The 22,999-nt window shown below is 41.9% G+C and overlaps 1 protein-coding gene and 1 pseudogene across 3 annotated transcripts in view; both read left to right on the forward strand.

Annotated features, from left to right (window-relative positions):
* Nucleotides 1–8,443: 8,443 nt before the first annotated feature.
* On the forward strand, nt 8,444–9,908 carry LOC116473766 (BRCA1-A complex subunit Abraxas 1-like; annotated as a pseudogene).
* Nucleotides 9,909–13,794: 3,886 nt separating this feature from the next.
* The window catches only part of ASAH1 (N-acylsphingosine amidohydrolase 1), a 28,402-nt gene continuing 19,197 nt past the window's right edge, over nt 13,795–22,999 (forward strand). Inside the window, exons 1-2 of one of the 3 annotated variants that reach the window (XM_032162351.2) lie at nt 13,795–13,920; nt 22,904–22,950. In XM_032162351.2, the coding sequence (XP_032018242.1) occupies nt 13,795–13,920; nt 22,904–22,950 (173 nt within the window). Of the gene's footprint in view, nt 13,921–14,349; nt 14,617–22,302; nt 22,320–22,903; nt 22,951–22,999 lie in introns of those variants that run through there. The other 2 variants (XM_032162350.2, XM_058442626.1) reach the window with 2 other exon arrangements.

The raw sequence follows: 22,999 nt of genomic DNA on the forward strand, positions 1-22,999 counted from the left end.
ATAAAGAAATCAGACACAGAATCTGGACACAGAGGCCTTGGGAGGGAATGAAATCACCCTGGGAGACAATGTAGACTAATACAAGTTAGATAGGACAGAGACCAAGGATTTCCAACACTAGTGTGATTTAGTAGAGGAGGAGGTGGTGAAAGACTGTGGAAATGAAGTCAAGAAAGGGTGCAGAAAACCAGTAGCTGGAGCATAATGGAAGCCATAAAAGGGAGGCTTTTTAAGGAAGAGGAAGTTGTCAGTTTTATCCAATGTACTGAAGGATCTAATAAAATGAAAATTATCTTTTGCCTTACAGAGCTCACTGGGTACCTCAGCAAGAGCATTTTTGGCAGAGTTGTTGGTGCAATATCCAGATGGAGAAGTATTGGTGGGTGAGTTAGAGGTGAGGAAATAAATATAATAAAGTCAATTCAACACTTTTAAACTTAAAGCAACAGTAATAAATGCAAAATATTTTTGTATTATATAGACAGGGTTTTTATTTTACCAAGCAGAATTTTTTTTATTCTACCTACTAGTGCCATTATTTTATTAAAAAGCATTCAATTTCAGAAAAATAGGAAGGATATAAAAGAATAATGAACAGTCTTCAGGAGAAAACAGTAACCTTAATCTGACTCATATCTGTAACTTGCTATATGGGTAAACACAGGCAACATTAGCTTATTTCTTTCTTATTTTGCCACAGACACCTAAAAATATCTCCCGATGGTCTTATAGTCCATGGATCAGTATTTGGGAATTTCCAGTGTAGTTTTCTTTTGAGAACTTTGGCTATGAATGAGGGAGAGTGAGGTTAGTAACAGGATCCAAGGAAGACTTTTTCTTAACATAGGAGAGACTTGAGTATATGTAAATGTTAATATCAAGAAGCCAATAGAAAAGAGGAGGCTGAAGATGCAAGAGAGAGAAGTCATAATTTATGGCATGGTATTCCATAAAAGGAAGAAGAGATTGAGCTAAAACAGAAAGGGCAACCTCTCCATTGTAGCAGAAGTAGAAAAGTATAGAGATAGATGTAGACCATACGTAGACTTGATGGCAGAAAATTGAGGCAATTCCCTTCTGAAATTTACATTTTCTCCATGAAGAAGAAGACATGGTAGTCTAAGAGCAACAGAAGAAATAATAGACAAAGTTTCGAGAAGATTTCAAAGAGCTAAGAGAGATAACATGCCTGAGAATCACAGATTTGCTGCATAGTATTGAGGGCCCAGTAGATTGTCTGCCATAAGTTTACAATGACACCAAATCTGCTGAGTAGAAGTCAATAGTCCAGGTGTACGTATATAGAGGATATAGACAGTTGTATTCACCAAGGGTTGGGGTTTTACAGAATGGGCAATGAAAGGACAAAAAGGGAGACAGTTTAATATATTGGCAAGTAAGTGGTTAAAATGGTGGCCCATGGAACCTAAGCTGCAGAGGAGAGGAGAGGAAGAAAGCAGATAGGTTGATGAAAACAGAAAATCCTCCCGGAGGAGAATATTTCCCTGACCGCTTTGCAGGACTCGCAACAGGGGTGCCTCATTTACTCTGCCTGCCATTCTCAACTCCTCACGGGAGGCAGCGCACCAGCAAACAAGGCAGGACCTGGAGTGCACAAGCACTGGAACCGGCCAGCCACTTTGGCACCAGCGGGATCAAACTCCACTCACTTGGACCCACTGTGTTCCACCCCACAGGAGGAAACACACAGGTGAGTAGGTACAGGAGCTAGAGCAAGCACTTTTGGGCACCAGCAGGAGCAAACTCCATACAGACCCCACAGCAACGTCCCGGCAGGGTGCTTGCAACTCCCAAAGTCCCGGAGGGTGTGTCACAGTGCTCTTTCAGCTCTGCCACCCGTGGACAGCTTGAGTGTTAAAAGCTCAGTGGGCCCTCTGCTCTTTTGCATGAGGTGGCTGCCCTCCTCCGGCGAGGGCAAAGGGCCAGTGTGACAGCCTTTTGTATCTGCACTGATGGTTCCTGAGCTCTTGTCCAGCGTCCAGGAGAAATAAGGTCATACAAACAAATCGAAGGATGGCAAATGCAGTGAATTTTATTGCCAATGAAAGTGGCTCTCAGCAGGAAGGGGAACTGAAAAGAGGATGGGGCGGTAGGTAATCTTTCCCTGGAGTCCACCCATCTCTGGCTGCATTCTTCTCCAAAGTCATGTCATCAAGCTGTCCCTCTGAAGTCCAGCTGCTTCTCTCTGATGTCCAGCTGTTTCTCCCCTCTGCTGGGCTGAGTCTGGGGTCTTTATAGGCACAGGATGGGGTGGGGCAGGCTATGGGTAGTTTAGGAAAAGATAACATTCAAGCAGGAAAACAGGAATATAAGTTCTCACTTTAGGCAGTGGTTTCAAGCTTTTCAGCTTTAGGGTGGCACTTCACCATGGATCTTCCCATCTGCCTAGAATTTATCTGCCTCCTGCCTCTATCACTGTATCACTATCAAAGAACAGATATAATTGGGTGAAACATCTAGAAAGCTAAGAAGTCTATACTCTAGATACAGCTGTTTGTGTGTAAGATACGTATCTTCCATTCTAGCCCTTCCTTTTTATAGACTACTTTATATCTGAATTTTATGGCTTACGTAAGGTTTTATTATCTGACCTGGAAATTTGGTATAAGTGGTGAGGTACATGCCTCAGAATCAGAAAACAGGCATAGTTGCATAAGCTAAGTCTCAGATTTCTTATCCATAAGATGGGGATAACAGCACTTACTTTATATTTGTAGGAAAAATGCATATTGACTTTCCAACACCCAACTTAAAGACATCTGGAAAATAATTCATTTGCATTCTGGTAATTTATTACATTATTTCAGACACGACTTGGGTTATGATATCAATGCAGTTTTTTTTAGGTAGCTCATTTATTCAATTAATATTCATTGAGTACTACTACATGCCAGACATTGCTCTAGCTGATGACAATATGGCAGTAAACAAAACAAAAATCTCTGTCCTCATGGAGCTTGCATTCTAGTTAAAGGGAGACAGATGCTAAACAAATAAAAAGTAAAATATGTACTATGTCAGGTGGTGATAGTGTTTGGAGTCAAGTGAAGTAGAGTAAGGAGGATAGGGAGTATGTTCTGAGTCCTACCTTATATCTATCTTGTATATAATGTTATAGGAAGGCCTCACTAATAAGTTGCCATGCAAGCATTTGGGTGTACCACATGGGTATCTGGGAAAGAACATTCCAAACAAAGGCAGCAGTAAGTGCTATGTCCCTCAAGGAGAGTATATTTGGCATGTTTGAAGTCCAGAAAGAAGGCCAATGTGATTGGAGCACTGTGAGAAACAGGAAAGTGGTAGTATATAAGATGGGCTGGTTGGATCAAAGTAGCCTTGTGGTCTGTGGTGAGATTATTGACTTTGGGCTGGGCATGGCGGCTCACGCCTGTAATCCCAGTACTTTGTGAGGCCAAGGTGGGTGGATCACCTGAGGTCAGGAGTTTGAGACCAGCTTGGCCAACATGGTGAAACCCCAACTCTATTAACAATATAAAAATTAGCCAGGCATGGTACGTACCTGTAATCCCAGCTACTCAGGAGGCTAAGGCAGAAGAATCGCTTGAATCTGGGAGGCGGAGGTTGCAGTGAGCTGAGATTGCACTACTGCGCTCCAGCCTGGGCGACAGAGCAAGAATCCATCTCAAAAAAAAAAAAGATCATTGACTTTAATTCTGAGTGGGGCGGGGAGGGCGGAGTCATTGGGGGGATTTGGTGTCAGGAGTGACATGCTCTGATTTTTTGGAGATTAGATGGGGGATAGGAGAAAGCAGAGATACCAGTGACAAGGTGACTACAATAATCCAGATGAGAGTAACCTGGAAGAAAGCAGAAGTGGAAAGTAGTGAGAAGCGGTCAGATTCTGGGTATCGTATATTCTGCAGGTAAAGCTAATAGGATTTGCTGGTGCATTGAGTATGTGGTAAGAAAGAGAAAAATCAAATTGACTGTAAGATTCTTTGGCCTAAGCAAACTAGAAAGATGGGAATGCCATTTACTGAGATGGGGAAGATTTGGGAAAGGGACAGTGTATATTGGGACAGAGAGAACATAAGTTCCTTTTTAGACATGACATATTAAGATGCCTATTAGGTATCCAAAGTAGATGAGGCTGAGAAGCAACTACATATAAGAATCTAAGTTCAGGGGACAGGTCTGAGCTAGTGACATAAATTTGGGAATCACTGTCTTAGTCCATTTGTGCTGCTATAACAGAGTACCTGAGATTGGGTAATTTATAAAGAACAGATATTTATTTCAGAAGTCAGGAAACCAGAATATTGGAAAGATTGTCTTTGTAGATGTTGAAGTCACCAAGAATGTTGCCAAGAGTCACGTTTAAAAGAGTGATAGTGAGTCAGGTGTCAAAACCTTCAAGGAGTGAGGAGAAGCAGGGGACCCCAGAGGTCTACACATAACTACAGTGTGATGGCAAGTCAAGTAATTGTGAATGTTCTGGAATATTGAAATTTCTAAGTCAAGTAATTGTGAATGCTCTGGAATGTTGAAGTTTCCAAGCGAAGTAATTCTGAATGTTCTGGAATGTTGGAGTTTCTAAGTCAAGTAATTATGAATGTTTCGGGTGTTGGTAACAATTAGGTTGGCTATATGAAAGTGTTAATATTCAAATACATTTTATCTACAAAAATGGTAATTTCGTATCTTCAACCAAATAGAACATGTGTAAAATATGGTTCAGTTAAAGCTGCCTTTATAAGTCTATATATATAAGGGGACTTCAAAAAGTCCATGGAAAATGCATGCTATAAAAATAACTATGTATGATTTCAAAATTTGTTTGCACCAAAATAAACTCAAACTATCTTACTGTAATATGTCTCAAAGGATCTAGCTGGAGGTAACAGGAAAGATAGATTGTCAGTTAGAAAGAAGTCCTTATCTGAGCAACACAAATTCTGTAAAACTGAAGCAAGAATATCAAGTTTATGGTAAAGCTTGGGTAGAAGAACAGTGAAAGCACTAATGCTTTACAAAAAGCTTATGGGGACAATGCCCCAAAGAAATCAGCAGTTTACAAACAACTCAATTTAAAAAGGGATGAGACAACGTTGAAGATGAAACCCACAGTGCCAGATCATTACATCAATTTGTGAGAAAAAAATTCATTGTCTTCATGCCCTAATTGAAGAGGACTAACAACAGCACAAATAACAGCCAACAGCATAGACATCTCAACTTGTTCAGCTTACACAATTACAAGTGAAAAATTATAGCTGAGCAAACCTTCCACTCAATGGATGCCAAAACCATTGCACCCAGATCAGCTGCAGTCAAGAGTAGACCTTTTAAATGAACATTTTAAACAAGTGAGATCAGGATGCTGAAGCATTTATTTGAATAACTGTAACAGGACGGCTTTACCAGTAGGATCCTGAATACAAGGCACGATCAAAGCAATGGCTTTCAAGAATTGCAAATGGTCCATTCAAAGCAAAAGCAGACCAGGCCAGGTGCGGTGGCTTACACCTGTAATCCCAGCACTTTGGGAGGCCAAGGCAGGTGGATCACTTCAGGCCAGGAGTTTGAGACCAGTCTGGCCAACATGGTGAAGCCTCATCTCTACTAAAAATACAAAAATGAAGCCAGGCGCAGTGGCTCATACCTGTAATCTCAGCACTTTGGGAGGCCGAGGCAGGTGGATCATTTGAGGTCAGGAGTTTGAGACCCTCCTGGTCAACATGGTGAGAGCCTGTCTCTACTAAAAATACAAAAATTAGCCGGGCGTGGCGGCACACACCTGTAATCCCAGGGGCTCCAGAGGCTGAGGCATGAGAATCACTTGAGCCTGGGAGGCAGAGGTTGCAGTGAGCTGAGATGGCACCACTGCGCTCCAGCCTGGGTGACAGAGCAAGACTCCATCTCCAAAAAATAACAATAAAATAAAAATATAAAAGTACAAAATTAGGAGTGGTGGTGCATATCTGTAATCCCAGCTACTTGGGAGGCTGCGGCAGGAGAATTGTTTGAACCTGGGAGGTGAAGGGTGCAGGTGCAGTGAGCTGAGGTTGCGCCACTGCACTCCAGGCTGGGTGACAGAAAAAGACTCTGTCTCCAAAAACAAACAAAGCAGTCAAGAGCAAAGATCATGGCAACGGTTCTTTGTGATGCTCAAGGCATTTCACTTGTTGATTTTTCTGGAGGGCCAAAAAATGACAATATCTCCTTTTTATTAGAGTATTTTGACAAAGCCAAAGCCTTAGCAGAAAAACACCCAGGAGATTCACCAGAGAGTCCTTCTTCACCATGACAATGCTCCTGCCCATTCCTCTCATCAAACAAGGGCAATTTTGCAAGAGCTTCCACAGGAAATCTGACTTCTTTTTCTTTCCTAATCTTAAAAAATCTGTAAAGGACACCCATTTTTCTTCACTTAATAAAGACTGCATTGACATGGTTAAATTCCCAGGACCCTCATTTTTTTAAGGATGGACTAAATGTCTGGTATCATCGCTGACAAAAGTATCTTGACCTTGATGGTGCTTATGACTTGGGAGGCTGAGGCAGGAGAGTGGCGTGAACCCGGGAGGTGGAGCTTGCAGTGAGCCGAGATTGCGCCACTGCACTCCAGCGTGGGCAACAGAGCCGAGACTCTGTCTCACACACACAAAAAAAAATAAAAAGAAATAAAGTTTATACTTTTTATCCTTTAACTTCATCTTCCATGAACTTTTTGAAGTCCCCTTATATATATATATTAGTGTTATATTCTTTTTCAGTTGCAAACTCCATGAGATCTGGAATTTGTATTTCACTGCATGTGTATCTTCCATAGCACCTAGTAACCTGCTCTTCATTTAATGGTCATTTAGTACTTTCTATATACACAGTATTACTATAATTGTTATTGTTGGCTTCTGCTGTCATTTCAGGGTGACTGTCACACTCCTCACCTTTCTGAGCTTGGAAACAGTTGAGAAATATACACAGGCATTAGAAATATACACAGATTAGATTCTGCTTTCTTGTTCATTAAGCTGAAACAGAGAAAACAATTTTGACCTGAGGCCAAAATGGAATTCCAACACCTTCTACTTTGGAGTAAGCTTGTGTACTCAGTCATTAGACAAATGCAAATGACTTTTGAGGGGCACAGCCAATTTCTAATAGGAGGGAAGTGAGCTAAGGGCAGGGTGAGGATGGAGGTGGAGGGACCGGATGTGCACCCGGGTGGCAGCAGGTGCTTATAGGCGCCATTCCTTGACTACCTTCTCTCTACATCTCCCAGAGCTCTCATTTTACAGTGCTTTCTTCCAAATCTTCACAGCCATTACGTTATAACGTCATGATTTTAAAGTTTGTCGGTGATGTGCCACTTTGGGAAGACGTGGTCAAAGGAAGCAACTACTTTCACGTCCACTCTTGTCATCCAAGGCTTGCTGCAGTGGGATTCCCACTGTGGGCAGGCAGATCTACTACTGTGGGTAGGCAGATCTGAATGAGAGCCCCAGAAGAGTGGCCAGGCCACACACGTTCTGTGACCTTTTCAACTATTTACCAATTAGATACATCTCTCCTTCCCTAGGGAGACATGAATGGAGGAGAATGCAGAGAAAGGTGGACGTTTTCTTCCGAAAACATCTGATGCTAGATCCAGGTTTTTGTGACACCTGAATCTTATGCAATTTGAGTGGTCCTCCTTAAGGAAAAGAATACAAAATTACAAGTATAAAATTTGGTAAAAGGCTGGGAAGGGGCATGAGCAAGCGAAGGTACTAAAACTTAAGGTTCATAGATTTGTTGTACATCCTTCTCTTAACAAAGGAGAAATGTCTATTTTTATGTGTGTATCAGTTAGGATGCTCTCAGATACAGTAATTTAACTTGTAAGCAAACCAACTTGTCCAAGATTCAATAACAGAGTAGTGGCTGATGTAAATGAAGAGTCCAGTTGTTGGACAGGATCTGTGGTTGGTTGTTCTAGCATCTTGACAATGTCATCAATGACCCAGTTTCTTTCCATCTTTCCACTGTGCAGTCCACAGTATCAGTTTCATCTTAGGCGGCTCCCTTCAGGTTTATAGCATGCATGCCAGCAGCAGTGCAGATTCCTAGCTTCCTCTTTCATATTAGAAGAGAGAAGACAAGGCCGAGCATGGTGGCTCACGCCTGTAACCCCAGCACTTTGGGAGGCTGAGGCAGGTGGATCACCTGAGGTCAGGAGTTCGAGACCAGCCTGGCCAACATGGTGAAACCTCGTCTCTACTAAAAATACAAAAAATTAGCTGGGCGTGGTGGTGGGCACCTGTAATCCCAGCTACTTGGGAGGCTGAAGCAGGAGAATTGCTTGAATCTAGGAGGCAGAGGTTGCAGTGAGCCAAGATCGGGCCACTGCACTCCAGCCTGGGTGACAGAGCTAGACTCCATCTCAAAAGAAAAAAAAATAGCATTACTGATTCCCAAATGGATGATGTTGAAGTTGTTTATACAATTGACATTCAGAAATATATTCCATGCTATCAGTTTTTTAGCTTTTATAATTCTTCAGGTGAAGTAAATGAGCAAGCACTGAAGAAAGTATTATCAAATTCACAAAGAATGTGGTAGGTTGGTACAAATTCTGTCATCATTTAGATCAGATCATGACGTTTAGAGAAAGGCTGCTTCACAAAAACTTGCAGGAGCATCTTTCAAACCAAGACCTTGTTTTTCTGCTATGAACACCAAGTATAATAACAGAAAGCCGCTCTACTCATCGACTGGAACATGCCTTATATAAACCTCAAAAAGGACTTTTTCACAGGGTACCTTTAGTGGTTGCCAATCTGGGCATGTATGAACAACTAGATTATAAAACTGTATCAGGTTCCTGTATGTCCACTGGTTTTAGCCGAGCAGTACAAACACACAGCTCTAATTTTTTTTGAAGAAGATGTATCTTTAAAGGAGGTACATAAGATAAATGAAATGTATGCTTCATTACAAGAGGAATTAAAGAGTATACGCAAAAAAGTGGAAGACAGTGAACAAGCAGTAGATAAACTAGTAAAGGATGTAAACAGATCAAAACAAGAAATTGAAAAAAGGAGACGAGCCCAGATTCAGGCAGCACGAGAGAAGAGCATCCAAAAACCCCCAGGAGAACATTTTTCTTTGTCAAGCATTAAGGACCTTTTTTCCAGATTGGGAATTTCTTCATTAATGTGTTATGTCTTTAAAAAAATAGACATGTTTCTAAAGGTAGCTCTAACAACAACCACCATCTCGATGTAGTAGACAATCTGACCTTAACGGTGGAAAACACTGACATTCCTGAAGCTAGTCCAGCTAGTACACCACAAATGGTTAAGCATAAAGCCTTAGACTTAGATGGCAGATGGCAATTCAAGAGATCATGGCGGGCGGATCACGAGGTCAGGAGATAGAGACCATCCTGGCTAACACAGTGAAACCCCATCTCTAATACAAAAAAATTGGCCGGGCGCGGTGGCGCATGCCTATAATCCCAGCACTTTGGGAGGTCGAAGTGGGCAGATGAGGAGGTCAGGATATCGAGACCATCCTAGCTAACATGGTGAAACCCTGTCTCTACTAAAATACAAAAAATTAGCCGGGCGTGGTGGTGGGTGCCTGTAGTCCCAGCCGCTCAGGAGGCTGAGGCAGAATGGTGTGCACCCAAAGGCGGAGCTTGCAGTGAGCCGAGGTCGTGCCACTGCACTCCAGCCTGGGCGACAGAGGAATACTTCGGCAAAAAAAAAAAAAAAAAGAGTGATCACGGCTGTTAGACACACAAGACAAACCATCTAAAACAGATACTGATAGTAGTAACCAATTTAAAAAAAAGCATCCAAAATGAGCAGCCCAGAAATAGATGAAGAGATTGAAAAGATGAAGGTTTTGGTGAATATTCACGGTCTCCTACATTTTGATCCTTTTAACCTTAAAAGGAGATGTTTTTAATTTGGCTGATGGGTAAAAAACATTTCCATTGTTTTTTTTTTTTTTTTTTTTTTGAGACGGGGTCTCGCTCTGTCGCCCCGGCTGGGGGGCAGTGGCGCAATCTCGGCTCACTGCAAGCTCCGCCTCCCGGGTTCACACCATTGTCCTGACTCAGCCTCTCCGAGTAGCTAGGACTACAGGCGCCCGCCACCATGCCCGGCTAATTTTTTGTATTTTTAGTAGAGACGGGGTTTCACCCTGGTCTCGATCTCCTGACCTCGTGATCCGCCCGCCTCGGCCTCCCAAAGTGCTGGGATTACAAGCGTGAGCCACCGCGCCCGACCTTCCACTGATTTTACTAGGTTGAGCTACTTGCAGTAATACAGGTAAGTTCATTTGTTTCTACTATGTCCACCTGTTTGCAGTAATCCATAGCTAAATCTTAGTGCATTTATTTTACAAAGGACTTTTTCAAATATCAGATGCCTTTATTTCCAAACCTTTTTTCACCTTTCATTAAGTTGTTGAGGGAAAGGCTTACACAGACACATTCTTTCGAATTGGAAAAGTGAGGCTAGGCACAGTGGCTCACAGCTGTAATCCCGGCACTTAGGGAAGACAAGGCAGGATTGATTGAGGCCAGGAGTTAGAGACCAGCCTGGGCAACACAGTGAGACCCATCTCTATTAAAAAATAAAAGTATTAGAAAAGTTAGAATAGTATTATTTTTACAATGTGGAAAGAAATTTATATGAAATTTATCTGAGTCATTAAAATTATCCTTAAGTGATAATTTTTTATAAGTACATTATGGCTAGAGTTGCCAGATAAAATGCTGGCTATCACGCAGTACATGTGCAAAACATGATCTAAAATTTAAATTTGTCCTACATTTGTACTTGCTAAATCTGGCAGCCTTATTACGCAATTATAACGCAACACAAACGGTAATATCTCCCCTAGTTTAGAGTCCTTTCCACGAAATTTAGCAAATCCTTAATTTTGAGTACAGTACAAGCCTGGTAATCCAGTGTGTTTGCGATAGGCCAGTGGAACTCAGAACTGATACATACATACATACATGTCTATCACATTCAATGTCTATTAGGTGTAAATCATCTTTTTATGTAAAAGACACTACTGGTTTGAGGATAGACTTGTCTAGGAATATTTTGTGCTCCTGTGACAGCATCACTATGCATCCCGATGTAACATTCCTACAAACGGAAGATCTCTGACCAGGCATACTTACATTTGCTAGTTAGAAAATCATTCTGAGCAGTTTTAACTCCACTCAGTTGAATGGTGTATTACATTGTATGAGCTATTTGTGGACCAGATATAAATGACAATCACACAGAACCACTTTCATTCAACGTATGTAAAATGTGATGAGTGTTAACATTTTAAATAAGCGATCTGCTTAATGAACATTGATTGGTATGAAGGGGAAGTGTCATTCTTTACCTCACTCCTGAAACACTTTTCTATCCAAAGGTTGGTTTGAGTCAGTATTGGCGTCATACAACCACTTAATATAAAGTAAGTTTACTGGTGGTAATGTGATAGAATTTATTCCCGATATCTGATGTTATAAACTTTAGGGTCCCTGAAATATGCAGGATCCTTGTATGTAACTGGCATAAACCCTGTAAAGAGATAATTAAATTTCTTGACAAAGCATAATGAGCAAAATTTCAGTTAGCTCAATTCAGTTGTTGAGGTGCTGTTTCTTACCCATTATCGGAGGTCTCTTAATTGCTTTTGTGATTGCTGTTTCTTCCCACAAAGACCTGTAAAATAAAAAGCTTCCTTATTCATAAAAATGTCAATATTTAAAGTTAAAAAAAGTTTATTTCTCAAACTGAAACATTATTTCTCCATCTCTTGACCTTTTAGTACACATTTTTGTATATTCGGTTTTACTAAATCAAGTCAAACCTGTTCCAGGTAATGTGATGTTATACACGATAGGTTTCATTTAGGGTGGGGTGGCTAGGTTGCAACTCTTTTAAATCAAGCCTCCACCTCAGGAACCTAGGAATGTTAGGTAGGAGATTAGGAAGTCCACAGCTTGCCAAGAACTTCAGCTATTCCATAAACAATCTGATTACGTATCCCTACTCTTGCACACTAAACAGGTTATCCAAGTCTTAAACTTGATGCTTTTGTGCAGTATGAACCACCCTTTCCATGGACATAATCTTGCATTTGTACATTTAAATACCATTTTCTATGAACAGATCAGTATGCCAAAAAACACTGCAAAGTCCCCTACACACACCTTGCCTTGACATCTGTATATTTCTAGTGTTAAAGAATGGTGTAGGCAAAAAAAAAAAAAGGATATATGTGTAAGAAAAAAAAGAGATACATGAAATGGTTTAATTTTAGGGAAGTAGACTTACATTTTATCTGAAAAGAGTATCAATAATATATAATAGACCTTTGAAAGTTAGATGCATAGTTCTACGAAAGTGGTGCCTAAGAATAGTATGTCAGTTGACAAATTTTTTCCATAAAGAATCTTATTTTGCTAGACTACCTAATCACCAATTAACATCCTCTAGTAGGGAAAAAAATATGCTTGGTGACATGTTTAAATCGCTCTCAAGAGTACTGAAGACGGATGATCTTCCAATCAAGTAGATATTTGATTTAGTAGTAACAACTAAAAAATGGGAATCCTATTCTTGGCACACTTATTTCAAGCTCCAAGGTAATTCCATAGATTCAACATTTAACACGTGCATTCAACATTACACATTTTTTTCCGGAGTGAAATGGCTCTGAATGCCTTACAGAATTTGCCCTGCTCTCCTTAACTAAATACTTTATTTATTAATACTTCTTTCTTCTTTTCCCCTTGTTCTTTCTGTGACAGACCCACACACGTCTGCTGTAACTGAACATGCCAGGAACATTCTCCCTTTTAAGCCTTTTAACAGCTGCTGTCTCTGCCTAGAATACTCTTTCTTGGCCACACACAAAACTGCCTTCCTGGCCTCGCTCAAATGTCTGCTCAAACTTCACCTCCTTAATCATGTCTATCTGTCCCTGTTATTTAAAATTGTGACTCTACCACTTCTGATCTCCACACTTGATGCCCCTGGCCTCCCTTTTTCTCCACAGCATTTATCACTAACATCCCATGTACTTTCTTTAGGTATTATGTTTATTGCCCATTTCTCACCTAGAACATAAGCCTCAGGGTGGAAGAACTTTGTCTTTTTGTTGTTGCTCACTGCTTATCCCCAGTGTCAGGAGACATGCTTGGCGCATTGTAGGTCCGCAGTATTTTTTGAATTAATAACGAATATTTCTACCATCTGCTAGCTTACTGTTCATGCAGGAGCTCAAATGTGCTTCAAGCATGTGGTATGTTTCAAAAGACAAACTTCCTCCTTAAGGCGCACACTCATCTAGTCCTCCTTTAAAAAAAAAAAATAGGAAAAAAAGCAAAACAAAACATCACCACCTCATTTCCCCACCTCCAACAAAAAGAGTGTTGAGTTTTCTAAAGAAATAATACAAATGGATAAAAGTGCAATTTGTTGTCCTTTCTCTCATATGCAAAAAAAAAGAAAGGAAAAAAAATACACGGAGATTTCGGCAGCGTGCTGAGCTTCATCAAAGCATTAAAACAATGCTGCTTGAGACGTCGGAGGCTCAACCAGGAAGTGCAACCCAGAGGGCAGGATTTCCTGCTGGACTTTGAAATCCAACCCGGTCACCTACCCGCGCGACTGCGTCCACGGATGGCACGAAAGCCAAGCGAGTTCCCCTGCCGAGCTACTCGCGTCCGCCTCCTCCAAAGCTGAGCTCTGCTCCGCCCACCTGAGTCCTTCGCCAGTTAGGAGGAAACACAGCCGCTTAATGAACGGCTGCATCGGGCTGGGAGAGAAAGCTCGCGGGTCCCACCGGGCCTCCCACCCAAGTCTAAGCGCGCTTTTCACCGAGGCCTCGATTCTGGGATTTGGCAGCTTTGCTGTGAAAGCCCAAGTGGGTAACCAACAGTCTGCAGAACCCGAGTGGATTCGATTCTCTCTCACTCCTCGGCCACTCAGCCGCTCCTTGTCCCTGACCCCGCGGTGGGGATGAATAACTCAACTCATTTCGGGCCCCTTTCCTCAGAGGGCAAAGATGGGTAGGGATGAGATGTTACATTGGTGTTGAGACTCTTTGAATCCGTTTCGTGGGTACCGAGGAGGCCTGGGTAGGCGGGACAGGCTGCACCCGCCTGCCAGAGGCTCCCCAGCGAGGCGGTGCGGGTGAGGCTCCCGGCCCCACCCACTGGGCGGGGCTCCGGCTCGGTCCGACCATTGCCCGCGGTGGGGGAGGGGGATGGATCACGCTATGCGCGAAAGGCAAGCGCGACTCTCCTTCTGCGGGTGTCCTGGAAGGCTCTCTCTCTTTCTCTACGCCACCCTTTTCATGGCACTGAAAAGCCCCGTCTTCTTCTCCCAGTCCCGCCTCCTTCGATCGCTCCCCCCACTGCCTGGAATGGTGCGGTCCCAGGTCGCGGGTCACGCGGCGGAGGGGGGCGTGGCCTGCCCCCGGCCCAGCCGGCTCTTCTCTGCCTCTGCTGGAGTCCGGGGAGTGGCGTTGGCTGCTGGAGCGATGCTGGGCCGGAGTCGCGTCGCCTTAGTCCTCCTGGCTGCAGCCGTCAGCTGTGCCGTCGCGCAGCACGCGCCGCCGGTGAGTGAGCTTGAGCCGAGGCGCGGAGAGGGGCGTGCAGATGCGGGCGCGGATGGAGGCGCAGGTGTGGCGGCGCGAGCGGGTACAAGGAACACCCGGTGCTGGGCAGCGTCTTTACGGGGGTCTGCGGTTTCGTGCACAGGGGTGTGGATGCAGAGCGGGCTGGCGAACCCCGTGCTCGGTAGATTCGGTGCTACCTGCAACTAGGACACCTTTAAAGGAAATCCTAATCTCTGCAGGATACCTGGGTGTGATTCGCACATTCTCAAATTTGAGTGAGTGTACTTGAATAACCAGTTCCAGGCCCTTGCATTTTGAACTGTTTAAATAAAATGTTCCGGTGGACCTGTGTGCGTTACTCAATCAAGGACAGACTGCGTGATGGTCAGGTGCTTTCTCCCGAAGAAGTTCAGGAGCTCAGCACAGGATACTGCAGGGCCCTGGGAAACGCTGAGTGGTCCCAAGCCTGGGCGGTGCGAGCAGCCAGAGCAGGCCCCAGAAGGCCCCCTGTGGCCTTTTGCACCCAAGTCATGGGATCGCCTGTCCCGTGGCTCTTTCCCACGAGCAAGTCACAGGGCCACGGACTTGCTAACTGCAAGAGACAGTGAGGGACGAGCGTGACTCTTTCGTTTTACAGAAGAGGAAGTAGACCTAGAGTGAGAAAATATTTAGCCAGAGGTTACACTATTGTTTACTCAACATGCCTAACGTCTGAGCCTCTTGACGCCCAGTACTCTTTCATAATTCATTTCTTTATAAAGCAATCAGACTGCGTTTGTCTTTGCCAACAGATCGGATAGGTAGGAACCTGGCGCATCTGGCCTGAGGCTAGATGGTGATGGTCTTGAATAGCTTAGGTAGGTTATTGAAAGTGGAAGCAAGATGTACATTCTCTTCTTTTATACCTGTAAGGAGAAATTCTTTAAAATTATGGTGGGATATGACTTAGCCATTAAAATTGATATAATGTTCAGCAGATAAAAGTAGAATCCAGAATAGTATATACAGTTTTTCCTGTAATAGGAAAATACACAGAACATGTATGTGGACACGATTGAAAGGACTTAAAATAAAATTGCTCTACTGTGGGTAGGGAATTAATTTGCTTGAGGGTAGTTGGTATTATGGGAGTTCTGAAAGAATTTGATACTTTGATACTGTCAGGGCCCTTCGTTCAAAGACCGCCAGGAACACACCATGAGCTGAACATACTGGGTTTAGTGTTCTTCGAGGCAAAGGAGAACACACACCATGAGCGACGGTAGGTTATAGAAAAGAAACCCATTACAGAATTTGAACTTTGGTTGCATGATTTGGGGTAAGACTGAGGAACCGGGCTTTGCTGTAGGTAGAATGTTGTTAGAAGTTGGGGCAATTCTGTCACTGAGTAAAGAAGGAACAGCCATTCTGTTTAGCAAGAGAACGGGATGTTTGGTGTTTTGTGCGTGGCAGGTGCCCTTGTTTTTGTCTGTTCTTAGACAAAATCCTCAAGTGGCATTGCTTTGTCTTATTGTGTCATGTCTCAGAATAATCTTATCCGAGGTAGGTGTCTGTGAGATTGTTTATGTCCAGGAGGAAAACAGAGCTTATCTGGCTGTGAGTGTCAGATCGGCTTGTAATAATATTGAGGGATAGCTGTGGGACTCAGAGCAGTTTCAGGTGTTGGAGGCTGTTTTTTCTTCTTTCTCAATAGCTTTATTTATTCTAGCAAAAGTATTTTGATAGCTATTTTCAGAAGAAGAATCAACAACCTCTCAATGGATATAATCTTATCTAGAACAGCGATTATCAGTCTAGTCTGGCCACTGGTGTCAGTTAGGGAAGCTGTTTTCACAGGTTTTCAGTGAAATCAGGAAAATAAGAATGCAAAACTAAAATTATTAATTTAGAGTGTTAATCTTTAGTCTGATTGTATGGACTTCCAGTTTTCATTGTTGCTAACACGTTCTTAAAAATTAACGGCAGAGGTAGATGTTATGTGCATGGAATTTGTTTTGTTTTAACATCTCCAGTTGGCAGAATAAAAATTTAGACCCTTCTGTGTCAAGGCCTCATTAATTTTTTTTACTGGCCTGGGGAATCCTGGGATCCATGGACTGAAGGACCTTTAGAACCTTACAGAAGTTCAGTGACTTCATTCTCTGAGAAGAATAAGCAGTTTTTCAATTGGAGTTATTATGTAATAAACTATAGCCTCATGATAACAGAAGATATTTCAAAAGTACTTTCGATAAATATGAATGAGAACCAGCTTTAAATTGGAAACAAGTCATTTGATCTAGAACATCTGTAAGGATTTTTTGTGTGTTTGTTTTTGAGGCTTTTCACAATATTCATATGTTAAGGTTCGTCTGCATTGTTCTTCATTATTGAATTTTTTAGGAGTCTATTAAGAGATGATGGTGAAGACAGTGGCACAAGAAACGTCTGGAGAGATAGCGCCAGATGACATCATGCAGGGTTCTGTAGACTCTTATTAAGGATTCAGAAATTTATCCTAAAAAAATGGGAGGATCTGGAACCAGCCAATGGGAGGCCATTAGATGGTTTTAGACAAGATAACATTTTCACTTTAAAAAGATGAGTCTGGATTGGAGGGCAGCAAGGGTAGATATGAGGAGACTAGTCCAGAAAAGAAAACAGGGTGCATTGAAGGATGGTGGCACCAGGGGTGAGGGAGAGAAGTAGATGTTCCTTCCAATGAGCTGAAGGAAGCATTGGGTGGGGATGAGGGAGTGAGGTGTCAGCGTGACCTGCACATTGCTGAAGTGCTTCACTGGGCGAATGGTGGCATCAGTTCCAGGGAACATGGGGAGGGGAAAGCTTGGGGGCTAAAGAATGAGGATCGTTTTCATTTGGGGTATATGTTAAATTTCAGGTGGCAGAGAGACATCCAGCAGGCCACTTGGACTGGCACTCATAAGAGAGACACTGAGAGTCACTGGCATAATGATATTATATTTGAAGTGCTTGGAGCAGATGAACTCACCTAGAAATAGGATAGAGAAAGAGAAGAAAAGAGAACTAGGCAAAGGCTAAGTAACTTGCACATGTATGTGTCAAGAAGAGGAGAAATTGCCAAAGTTAAAACAGGACAAGCCGGGCACGGTGGCTCATGCCTGTAATCCTAGCACTTTGGGAGGCCAAGGTGGGCAGATCACGTGAGGTCAGGAGTTTGAGACTAGCCTGGCCAACATGGAGAAACTGTGTCTCTACTAAAAATACAAAAATTAGCTGGGCATAGTGGCTCACGCCTGTAGTCCCAACTACTCAGGAGGCTGAGGCGGGAGAATTGCTTGAACCTGGGAGGCAGAGGTTGCAGTGAGCCAAGATCGTGCCATTGCACTCCAGCCTGGGCAATGAGCAAAACTTCGTCACAAAAACACAAAAAAACAGGAGAGTAAGTGGAACAGGAAGCTCAGGGAAGAGACTGGGACAGGTTAACTATGTTGAATATTATTGAGATGTCAATAGTATTATGATATTGGGCAACTGGAGGTCATTGGTCACCTCGGCTAGAGCAGTGTTGGGGGCAGAAAATAGCTTGCAATAGGCTAAGGGTGATTGGCAGGAAAGGGACTAGAGGGGAGAGATGGCTGCTCTGAGTAATAAATTTGACCCACTTCATAAGATGTGTGAAGATGAAACATAATGGCTTAGTAATTAATTGCCGAAGTAAACTTGTAAAATTTTTATGCATCAGCTTCTCAAATGAGTTAACAGCATATGTCAACATTCTTGACATTAACTATTGAATCAGGTTTAGCAATGATTTTCACACAGTTACCAGAAATCTCATAGACCCCATCTGGCCTAGGAATTTATTGCACTTCATCTGCTTTTCCCTACTTCTCCCAAAGAAGGAACACACATTTGTAATCCATTCACTTATTCAACCAATACTGCTTGCCTACTATGTGCCAGACTCCTAAATGCTGGGAATGCGTCAGCCAATGAGATACATGAGGTCCTTCCTCTCATGGAGGGTTTATTCACATTCCTTTGACCTAAATACCAGTAGCGTAATAGGATGCCATCCCATCAAAGCCCAGAAGACAAGTGAAAACATTTTCAAGCTCATGTGAATTGTTATACACGTAGGAAACATGCCTCTTTGTATTCAGTGTTTCTGCTGAGTTGTACATAAGAGGACATTATAGGAAAAACTTGTCTGCAAAATAGTTGTTGATGAATTCAAGAATTGAATGAATGAAAAATTGTCTTGCTAGACTTGTTTGGCTTTTGATGGGTATGAAAACTGACATGAGGTATGTAATTTTAGATTATCTTTCATTGTCTCTGAGTGTTTCAATAAGACAAGCACACAAGGGCTTTCTGGACTTTTAAAATTCATTATTAGAAGCATACATTATTTGATTGAGGGTCTCCTAATTCTTTAGGGCTCAAATATTTTAAGGAGCTGTACAAGTTATGCCATTTTTTAAGGGTGTGGAGCATTCATTGAGACCTTAATAATGTTCTCCTTATATTTTTGGGTTTTTTTGGAATGTTTTGTTCAGGAGCTGTGTAATTAGTTTCTCTTAATGAATGGGGAGGACAAAGTGGCTTAAGTTTCTATCAAATAACCAGGAAAATTAGAGAATTTGCTGACCCGAGCAGTCTTTTAAAAGCACTTCCCAGAGAGTTTCTTTTTTTTTTTTTTTTTTTTGAGTTGGAGTCTTGCTCTGTCTCCCAGGCTGGAGTGCAGTGGCACTATCTTGTCTCACTGCAACTTCCACAACCCGGGTTCGGGCGATTCTCCTACCTCAGCCTTCTGAGTACCTAGGATTACAGGCACATGCCACCCAGCTAATTTTTGCATTTTTAGTAGTGACGGGGATTTCGCCATGTTGGCCAGGCTGGTCTTGAACTCCTGACCTCAGGTGATCCACCCACCTCAGCCTCCCAAGGTGCTGGAATTTACAGGCATGAGCCACCACGCCCGGCCCAGAGAGTTTCAAATGCATTGAAACATCAGATTTTTACCACTTATCTTCACTCTTAGGAGACCACTGGGGGGCAGGGAGAAAGGTAGGGAAGAGGAGCGAGAGAGAGAGAGAAAGAGAGGTACTGTGGGGAGAGGGTTAGAGAGAATTGATTCCAAGTTGGATTTTGTTTCCTGTGATAGGGTGTAACATAGTATACCATCCAGACCACATAATCTCTCTTCGTATCATGTTTCTAATCTTTACCTATGATCTATTTAACTTTTTACCTACCTTAATAGAGTTGTCTGTTATTAAACTGTGTATAAACGTGGGGATAGTAAGAAACTTTAAATAACATTAAATAAGTTCATTAGAATTCTGTTTTAGGGCTACCCCTGGGTTTTAAAGCTGTGTCTCCCTGTAGAATTCTTTTTTGAGGAGGAGGAAGTAGCTCTTTTTTCCACCCTACCCCTAAAACTAACCTTTTTGCATAAATGACTTAGGCATTCATGCCATGTGAGCCCCTGAAATACTGTAGTCTCATAGCTGCTGACTTTCTTATTTTCTCTCAGATTTGTCCTATTTTCTTGCAACCAGGTTCTATGCCAATTTCATGTTTGTTTATTGCAACCAAGAGTCGTTATCAACCTCAGACTCCCACATGTATTGTTGCTAGCTTGCTCTTCAGTTCTTACCTCTGGGGCAGGTCACATTCTCTCCTAATACTAGACAGAGCATTTTCAACTTTGCTCACAGTTGTCTAATAGGAAATGTGCCTGTAATTTGAGTTTATTTTGGCTTTGGAAGGCAGGGCGTGCAAATGTAATTATTAGGGAGGGATAGGAGTCATTACATTTCACTTAATTTGCCAAGTTGATTCTAGTGATCATCAGAAGCCCTGAACTAAGCGCAGATTATTCTGTTAGGAATTGAGGCATTGGTTTTATTATCTCTGTGGGAAGCTATTTGATAGAGCAGGGAAGGCCATTGACTCTGATTCTGTCACCAGCTGTGTAACTTTCTGCAAGTCACTAATGGAGCAGGGTCTTACGTCTACAACATGATCGTAAAATTAAGCAGTTGGGTTAAGTACCCATCACAGTATTCCCAACTTATAGGAAAACAATGGTCAGATAAACAAGAAAATATAAAGCGGAGTATCTCATCACCGCAGAATTTATTTACAAATTTTACAAAGTAAAATTAAGCTGCAACCCAAATAAGTCTCTAAGTAGCTCATTTATTAGCAAAATAAGGAAAGCCATTTGCCAATGGCGGGTTAACTAAATTGTATTTGATTGTAGCAGCAGAAGTATCCTGTCCAGCGAAAATGAAATTATTTTACATGTCATTAAATGAGAACCCTTGTCCTGGACTTTCGGAGCAACATCAATATCAATTAAAGAACAAAGCATGTGATTTTGAGTGATTTATCTTGACTCTCAACATACCAATAACTGATCAGTTGTTGATATTTATTAGATGATCAGTGCCAAGTTTGAAGTGACGGAAGAGTTAGCCTCTGAATCATCTGTATAAAACAACTATAGGCTAGGATGTTTTCAAAGAAGTTGAGAAAATAATGATTCAGTATAACCTGGAATGGAATCTGCTAAGATGTATAAAAACTGACGGTGGTAAAAATGTTTGTGAGTAGAAAAAGGCTGAGTTCAGCAATTTCACAAAACTTGTGAACATGCAAGGTGTTTAAAGCTCACTATTTATTATAGTATTCCTTTTTAGATACTTTGTGGAAAATATTGGAATCTCACAAGTGTTACTGAACCGGCAGTATAAACCATGAGCTTCATTTGCTCTTGTGGATATAATCATCATCATTTCAGTGAATTTTTATCAGAAGTAGAGGCCGGATATCCCGATGCCTCTTGTGACAGAGCCATTAGATAGCTTGCTAGCTATAAAGTTTTGCAGTCTTTGAGTTCACAGGTCAGAGTGAAGTGTTTCTAAACACGAGCTGCCCCCAACCACTATTATTGAACACGAATGGGTTTGGAAATTATCTTTTGCTACAGACTTGATGTTGTTTCTTAATGAATTCAACCCAAAATTACAAGACAGAGCCACACATATATGAGAAACTTACAGTGTGGTAAGGCAGATTTGACAGCTAATGTTTGAATCACAGGTAATTTCAACCTACTTTATATATTTCCATTGTTATCAAAAGTTAAAACAAGATGCTAGACCTTCATTCTTACACAGCTTTGCATCAGATACATTTTCTGAGCTCAAGCTACAGTTCCAAGAGTTTTCTGAGCTCAAGCTACAGTTCCAAGAGTTTTCTTACCTACTCTACTTTATCTTATTTTGGATTTGTACTTTTTTAAAACAATTATCTTACTTTCACAGAACTGGTTCTCCAGAGGAAAGGAGATAAAGACACTTGATATGTTGAATGAGTAACAAAAGAATCATAAATCTGTGTGGACTTTTTTTGATAAGTTTAGGAGAAGATTCCATTTTGCCACTAAGCTTGGACAACTCTCCCTAAAAGAGTCTGTTCATTCATGGTCTCAGGCAGTGACCTCAGTGTTGGGGACTGTCCTCACCTCAAGGAGCACAGAGTCTGGTATTGACGAGGAACACAAACAAATGATTATAAAGCAGTGTCATAAACCTGTTGATGAGCATGTGCACAAATGCTGTGGGAGGAAAGGAGGGTATGACTATCTTCATATGGAAGATAGACGAAGACTTCACAAGAAAGAAATTGCTTGAACTGAATCTTGGAAGTTAGAACCAGCAGTTCACCAGGTAAGAGAAAAGGCATTCTAGCAAGAGGGAATAGCACAGGCACAGGCATGGAAGGGTGAGAGATGATAGGAAGTGCCTGCATAAATACTAAGGGGAGTGTCAGGAGATGAGGCTGGGACGGTAAGTTAGGGAAAGATGATTAAGGGCCCTGTGCTGTGTGCCCTGAAAATCTGGTTTGGGAGGCAAATCCCAGGACAGGTTGCAATACACATGGCTGATAAGTTCAGATAATACATCCTATCAGGTCATTTACTTTCAGTGCTAAGTCAGCCTCTCTAACATAAACATTTTCCATCTACTTTGTTACATTTGTTCGTTACTCAATATATTTGCAATATTAGAGCCAAATTATAACACCTAGCACTTTTGCAAATTGAATTGAAACTGAAAATCCACTTAATGGTTTAGGATTTTAGAAGTTTTCTTGGAAGGAAAAGACTTAATTTTAAGAGGCATCGAAATGGTATAAAAGACCAAAATCAGACTTGATGTTGTCTTCACAGATTGTTAACTACTTTTGAAATTGCCTATTCCATTAGCAAGCATTTGTTATTTTCTGAAACTTAATTTTCTTTGCTTTTTAGTGGACAGAGGACTGCAGAAAATCAACCTATCCTCCTTCAGGACCAACGTGAGTAAACATCAGATGATCAAAACTCCTTTTGACCTTTGTGAAGTTT

Source organism: Hylobates moloch, unplaced genomic scaffold, assembly GCF_009828535.3.
Source record: "Hylobates moloch isolate HMO894 unplaced genomic scaffold, HMol_V3 SCAFFOLD_8, whole genome shotgun sequence".
In the NCBI taxonomy this organism is placed as follows: domain Eukaryota; kingdom Metazoa; phylum Chordata; class Mammalia; order Primates; family Hylobatidae; genus Hylobates; species Hylobates moloch.